The 7,481-nt window shown below is 33.9% G+C and overlaps 1 protein-coding gene across 1 annotated transcript; it reads left to right on the plus strand.

Annotated features, from left to right (window-relative positions):
- Nucleotides 1–4,016: 4,016 nt before the first annotated feature.
- LOC141448521 (uncharacterized) lies at nt 4,017–4,874 on the plus strand. The gene has a single exon (XM_074116907.1). It carries the CDS (start codon nt 4,017–4,019, stop codon nt 4,872–4,874), a length of 858 nt encoding a protein of 285 aa, XP_073973008.1.
- The last annotated feature ends 2,607 nt before the right edge of the window (nt 4,875–7,481 follow it).

Consider the following 7,481-nt stretch of genomic DNA (forward strand, 5'->3'; position numbering starts at 1 on the left):
AGAAGAGCTGTAGGAGAATATTTAAAACAAAAATATTATTCATAATTTAAATTTTATATTTTTAAATAAGTATAATATCAAAGGAAATTAGTATTACTGAAGGTCAATAATTCCTATTTAAATTCACACGTCAGCTCTTATTTTAGTCATACAGAAAGATTCGAAAAAGCAAGTGCTTAATTAAAATATAACAATGGATATCATTTAAATAATTTTACTGCATTAAATTTTCATTCATATTGTTTAGAATATTTTTTGCCCGTATTTGCCATCGTTTTTCTCTAATTAATCTACGTTGTTACAAAAAAATTACTCTTATAAAGGAGGATAGATTTTCTCTATCAATAAAATTTGGAACTTTTATCTTTTATAGGAAAAGAAGACACATTTTTGGCCTTTGTATGATTATTATTTTAATATTTTAATGTTGTTTTCGTTTGAAATAATGTCATAGATGTTGTAATAGAATTTTAATGAAGAAGTTAGCATTCGAATTACGCGGCTATCATTTGAGGAAAATCTTTAAAGAATTGAAAATACACTGGCACCAAAAAGAAAACAAACAAATTTAGTTGTGATTCAATCTTTATAATGCTCTAAATCGATGAAACAGTGTAAAAGAACGAGATGAAGATACTGGTACAGAACTTTGGGGTTAGATTCTGCCTTATGAGAATGAGTCACAAATTATTGAATTACTTCCCGTGTATGTAGTATGTAGTTAATATAAACTACGAACTTTTAGATTTGGCCTTACACATTCACACGAAAACCCACATGTGTGCGCTCAAACCAAACAAAAACATGTGCACGTTCATTATGAAATATAAATATAATATAATTATGTAAGTACTCGTATACTCTCGGGAATCACAAACATGAGGTTGTTTTAGCGATATTTTTAGAAACTTTATACCCAACGATCTATCATTTCTTTATAACATAAAAACTGATTATATTTAACTAAGTGTAACTTTTTAAATATGTATATCATTTATTACTTACTTAAATTTGGATAAAGAAAATTTTAAATCAGATTTTTTTGGTTTTTTATTCTGAAAGAGATAAATCATAATATGAAACTTGTTATACATTTTGTAATATATTTTAAAGATATACAAAAAAATGAAACATTTTTAAAACCAAAAATACTTTTTGTTTATTGGAAAAAAAACTGTAATTAGTTCACCCGTAAACCGCCATCTTTCTTTTTCATGTAATCCTTTCACCCTTAACTTGGTTTAATGTACCATGGCTGCTGTATGACTTGAAGTGCCCGTGGCTTTAACACCTGCAAAACACAAAGTAAGACTCCAAGTAAAGAAACCGGAAGAGAAGTTCTATTTCGTTAACTAGAACCGCCTTTCTAATCCACATGGACTGAATGAAGTCCCAATTGCTGAACATAATATTTACACAGAATTCTATACCAATATAGTTCTCTATAACGATCAGACTACAAGTCTATATGGGCTCGCAAGTTTATATTTGTTAAACTACAGGGTTTGGAAGTTCAGTTAGGGTTTTAATATGAAACCCTACCAAGCCACCAACCAATACCCCGCAGGTGTTTAAGGGAGTCGCTAGAAAATTAAATCCAATGTAACAGTATCTTCTGCGAGTGGTTTCTGTGTACAGCTCTCCCTACAGTATTGGAATGTTACTTAAATGCTGTACTCAAGTGCTTGAGTTGCTCGAAGTACCAGGTAATCATCTGTTTGTGCTGGATTCCTACTAAGAATCCGTCAGTTTCTGATCCATTCGATCTGATTTTGTGGCTTGCATAAGAAATGAACTAACGAGACATTTTCTATAATAGTAAACGAGAATTTCGATTTAGATTGCGAATCATTAAAGCTATTCTGATTGGGGAATAGCCAGGCTTAAGTTAAGGCTTTGTCAGCAATGGAGAATTCATTTTGTCAACCATTTTTTTTTTTTTTTTTTTACTATATCTTTTAACTTTTAGGTACATTATAAAGAATAAACATATTATATTTGCTTTAATGATTTAAAGGCGCGTCAACATCTAAGGTTATTGGCGACCGGAGCTTTTTTCAGTGCACTGCCGGCCTCCGAACAGTGTTCTCTCGTTACAGAAAACACTGTCCATCACCGGACAGTGAGCTGTAAGAAGCTTCTAGGAAGAGAATTATAGAGAATAGTTACCCGTATTTTAAGGAAATAAATATTAAATGTGCGTAATAATTAAATTTGGACTCGGGAAAAGCTATTCCCTGACCATTGACGATAACTTAAATTACCGATAACTCTGACGTAGCTGCTAGTTAATGGGTACACTGTTTTAAACTAAATTTTGTAAATTAATCCACGCGAAAAGGGAGGAAGCTACACTTAACCAAATTTAAACCCTAATTACTCACAAATATTCAGTACAAAATTAGGTATTGCTTGAGACATGATGTGGTTTACAATAAACTGCAAACGAAAGTAATAACTCTCATCGAAACTCACAATCCGTTATTAAAAGGAACTTTAAAAAACTTTTCACTGATTTAGCCCGGGATTTAGGACGCGCTGCTCTCGGGTTTGACTCTTTCTGACTCACCTTTGATTTCATGTTTTCCCTGGAGATCTCATCTACCACCTATTTCTATGGAAGGAAAATAATAATAATACAATAATAATTTTTTAAGGCAAGTAATTTCGTACTGATAAAACATATTCTTGCTTGATAATCCAACTGAACAGTAATTATATGAGTTTATATAAATATTAACACAACACAATATTTGTGGTATACCTAATTCTTTAAGGTAGTTACTGAAGAAAAAAAATACAGAAATTACATAGTATACTAAACCAGCATGACGCGGCAGTGTTGAGGTTAAGAGTACTCAAACTTGTAAAGGAGATTTTATCAGAACGACTGACTCTAGCTCTAGTGCGCTTTTTCAGTATTACCTAAATATTATATTTTTAAAACAAGGATGTTCGCAACGTCAGTGCAAATAAAAAGTGAATTAGCCACTTTTATCACACCATTAGCCTCATTTTAAGAAATTTACTAAAAACAATGATTTTTATTTGCACTTCTTAGACGTAAGAATCTTCAAAAAACAACCGATCTTTAAACTTAACCAATTGTACGTAAATGTAAAAGTTATTTTAAATATTCAGCATCAAAAAGAGTGATGTAATACAGCAACTAGCGTGAATTAATTCAGAGCTTAGTGCAGAGTTTGCAGAAATAAATGCCAATAGAAATTCAGTTTGTTGGCTACAAACAATTCAGATTGCAAACTGTGTAGCTCTCTCACTCAGAAAAAAAAAGAAAAGAAGAGAATCTTCAAATCTCTGAGGATCGCTATCGAGTTTATTGAGCCGAAATGATTACAGTAGATTTTGAATTTCCCAGCGGCAGTTTGAACATCAAGCTAGTAAAGTCACAAAGAAGAAATAAATAGGTTAATTTAATTCTAAATTTAGTTGTAATCTAAGAATTAATAATAATAATAATAATAATAACTGCAGAACATGGTAAACTTGGTTTCGGCATTCTTTAATGCCATTAGAATGACCTTGGTGGTTGAGAAATGCGCTGTACTACTAAATGTGAAGCGAGGAGTGCCCGAAGGTAATATTGAGCAAACCGAGGCTGCAGGAGAAGTGCTACTTGAACTGGATCCTACACAATTGTACAAGTATTTAGGGCTTCAGCAAAACCTGAAGATCCCTAATAAGGACACAATGGTTAAATTTGAAGATGAATTCAAGAAGCGGTTAAAATTGATTCTAAAACAAAAATTGTCATCTAAGGACACCATAAAAGCCAGTAAATACATATGTCATCCCATCATTGGCATACGCTTTTGGGGTTCTCAAATGGTCAACTACGAAACTTCAGGAACTCGATAGATACGTCAGAACTAGTATGACGTCCGCTAGGATGCACCATCCCAACGCATCCACTGTCAGGCTTTATCTACCGCGAAAGGAAGGAGAACTCTCTTAAAGAGTATTCCCAACATCAAGAAGTCCCCCTCTTTGCAAAGATGAAGGCTCTAGATAAAGGCTTCACAGCCTTGAATTTGCGTGAGCCAGGAAATAACGTTGTGCGGTTAGAAAGGGATATGAAGAATGAATGGGGCCAAAAGCAGCTACATGGCAGATATTATGCCCTTCTTACTGCCGAAGGAACTGATAGCTTAGCCTCATGCCAATGGCTCACAAAAGGCCATCTATTCCCTGAGACGGAAGGGTTCGTAATGGCAATGCAGGACCAGGTGATAGCTACGAAGGCGTACCGAAGATGGGTTCTAGGGGAAAGTCTAGTGCACGATAAATGCAGAATGTGCAACTCCACTTCGGAGAGCATACAGCACATAGTTTCAGGATTTTCAGTACTTGCGCCGAAGGAGTACCTTTTCAGGCACAATAATGTGGCTAAAATTATCCATAAAGCACTTTGCTCAAAGTTTGGGCTGCTGAAGACAGAAGTGTCATATTATAAATATAACCCGCCGACGCTGCTGCAGAATGCGCACACAAAAGTATATTGGGACACTCAGATAGTAACGGATAGGAGTGTTGCTAACAACAAGCCGGACATACTAGTTATGGATAGGAAGGATAGAGTAGCACATATCGTCGATATCGCCATACCCAATGATGATAACATGCAGAAAAGCAGGGGCGGAAAGATCCGGAAGTACCAGGACCTTAGTTTCCAACTAAGAGAAATGTACAACCTGGACAAAACGACGATTGCGCCTCTAATACTTTCCACGAGTGGCCTCGTGCCCAGAACAATGGTGACTGCTGTCAATGAGTTGGGCCTATCCACTGGTCTGGTTGTAGTGGCGCAGAAGACAGTCCTCCTAGTCCGAAAGTTCCTGAGTGCTGCCCATTAAGCAGATCAATACAGCCAATCGCCGCGTGCAGCCCGCTATTATTTGGATCTAGTTTTTAACTCCGAGAGATAGATAGTAATTTAGATAAGGGGATGTGGCAAAGTCCACCCCCCTAGGTGATTTCCCTAATAAGGAGTCAGAAATGAAATAATAACAATAATAATAACAATAACAATTAATCAGGGAACACTCATGTCATTATCTTACTACTAACCTCAAAGTTATGGCGAACAAATTGTCATCAGGACCCAAACGTTTGAATCATATTTAATTCTTATCACTTAAGTAGGAATCTCTGGGAAATACCCTTAAACGTAATTTCAAGAAAAAGTTGTTAATTCATGTGTTTGTAAAAACTTTAAAAACCATAAATAAAATCGCTGGAGCCGTTTGCGGGAAAATCTCAAAATACTAAAATAATCTGTTACATACAGTTCCATTAAGCGTCATCCAAATTCCACAAATTATGGAATTCAATTTCACATGTGATTCTTATTAATACTATTCAAGTGGAATGATAATACAATAAACGGAAATGGCACTTGATTGAACAGCTTAATGCTCTCCTTAAACGGGTATTCCGGTGAAAAGTAAAATTGAAAATCTAATCGATTCCAATTCCTTTCTTAATTAGAACAGTAGAAGTAAGTAATTATCATGAGCCTTCACATTATTTAGAATTTATAATTAGCGAAGTTAAACTAAGAGTAGAAACTTTTTTACAGATCTCACTTCGGTTATTTACTTTGAAAGAAAACTGATTCGCGCTGGAAAATACTTTAATGAATCTGCCCAGAAAGCGATACAATGGCCAGCAGTTTGAGTACAATTTATCATCGCTAGTATCTCTTAAATACCTTCAATTTAAATTGAATTACGCGTATTCCACCTCAGTTAAAATTACTGAGTATAATCATTTTCTCTATTTTACTGACAGTACAGTAAAACGGGTTTACATATCTATTGTACCATAATTGTAAATTATATAAACATTCTCAAACAGCTGTACAGTACAGTGAGCGTTGTTCAAGTAGACTGGAAATCCAGTGCAATGATTGTTGGGCTACGTGATCATAGAAGGTCGCATTGTATTAATACTGATTCTTGACATGAAAAAAAGAAGTGATATTTACATTATAAATCCCATAATCTCGTGAAATATCTACGGTACCTGGATTCCTAAAAGCTTCAAATACCTTCAAAACCAATATTGTTTACATATTTCTTATTGTCGATACCGGTACTTCTAATTACTGTTACTGCTCATAAAGGAATGTTTACGTGAAACTTCGAAGGATATGCATTCATTATTGGTCGTTCAAGATTCTCCTGAGTGGGGCCTATCAGTTTGCAACCTTGGCCATAAAGTATCTTTACAGAGTGCCTGTAAAAAGAGTTGCCTTTCTGTTAAATTGTTAATTTTGTTGAGGAAGATTTTTGAATCTCAAAATAAAAATAAAAAAAAGCTAAATGTCTTGCAATATGATTATATTGGTTTCGAGACCGTAAATTGTTAAACTTAGGATGGAAGATTTACAGTTACAGTTACTGTTACAGTTTCTGTAACTCAACTAACCCGCATAGCCACGCCCTGAAGAGGACAATATATTTGTCGAAACGTTGGCAAGAGACGAGTTGTTTTATTTGACCGATTCCTCGCAAAACTTCCATCCTAAGTCTTGTAATATTTTCGTTAGTTGAATTGAAATGACAATAGTTCTGTTGGAATATAAGCATCTTAAATAATATGGAATAATTCATGAACGTGTCTGTATTTCATAAGAAGTACTTTTTTTTTGTAAATAGACGATACTCGTTCAGAAGATGGTTGAAAATCCGAAACCTGCCAAAAACAAGCGACCTCCTTATTTTTATTTTCAAGTAATATTACTAAATAACTTGTTCAATTTGAGGTTTGTATTTTCCAAACCATATACTCAAAAGCAGATGTTCTTGAGTTCTATTTTTAACTTTGCATGTTGTTTATTAGCAATAAGTTGAGCTTCTTCAAGTAAACGTAACATGTTTATCATTTGAACGTGTTTCATAAAACGTTTAAGATTTTATTGTTGAATAAGAACAGTTACATTTCATTCAAATAGTCTATTTCATTTATATTTTTTTTGTTCGTTTATTTCAAGTAATTATGGAAATTAGTTTTTATTAATGTTATTTCATCACGAAATTTTCGCAATAATCTTCATTGCACTTATAAAAGCTATTTGGAAATGTTGTCCAGTTCAATTTTATGTTTTTCCTGATTAATTATTATTATATTAATATCTAATATTTCATCTCCAAACTAGACTTTAAAGAACAGAACTAAACAAACGCTATTAACAACTTAAAAGACTCTTAGACGATTGATCTAAACTGTCTCTAGACAACAAAAGACTAATATATACTTCTATATTAAAACCCATCTGGGCGTATGGAACAGAACTGTGGGGTTCAACCAAAAGCAACAATCTCCAAATAATTTAATCTCTACAATCTAAAATACTTCTATCCATAGTAAACACTTCTTTTTACGCCTCTAACCCGGATTGTACTTATTGATCTTAACATTCCTTTTATAACCCAAGTCGCCAAAACACGTGACAGAAA

This window comes from Rhodnius prolixus, unplaced genomic scaffold (assembly GCF_049639745.1).
Source record: "Rhodnius prolixus isolate KJV_2025 unplaced genomic scaffold, Rpr scaffold_1, whole genome shotgun sequence".
Classification (NCBI taxonomy): domain Eukaryota; kingdom Metazoa; phylum Arthropoda; class Insecta; order Hemiptera; family Reduviidae; genus Rhodnius; species Rhodnius prolixus.

Bases quoted from the DNA above. Each gene is read 5' to 3' on its own strand.
- LOC141448521 (XM_074116907.1), top strand. From the start codon at position 4,017: ATGAAGGCTCTAGATAAAGGCTTCACAGCCTTGAATTTGCGTGAGCCA.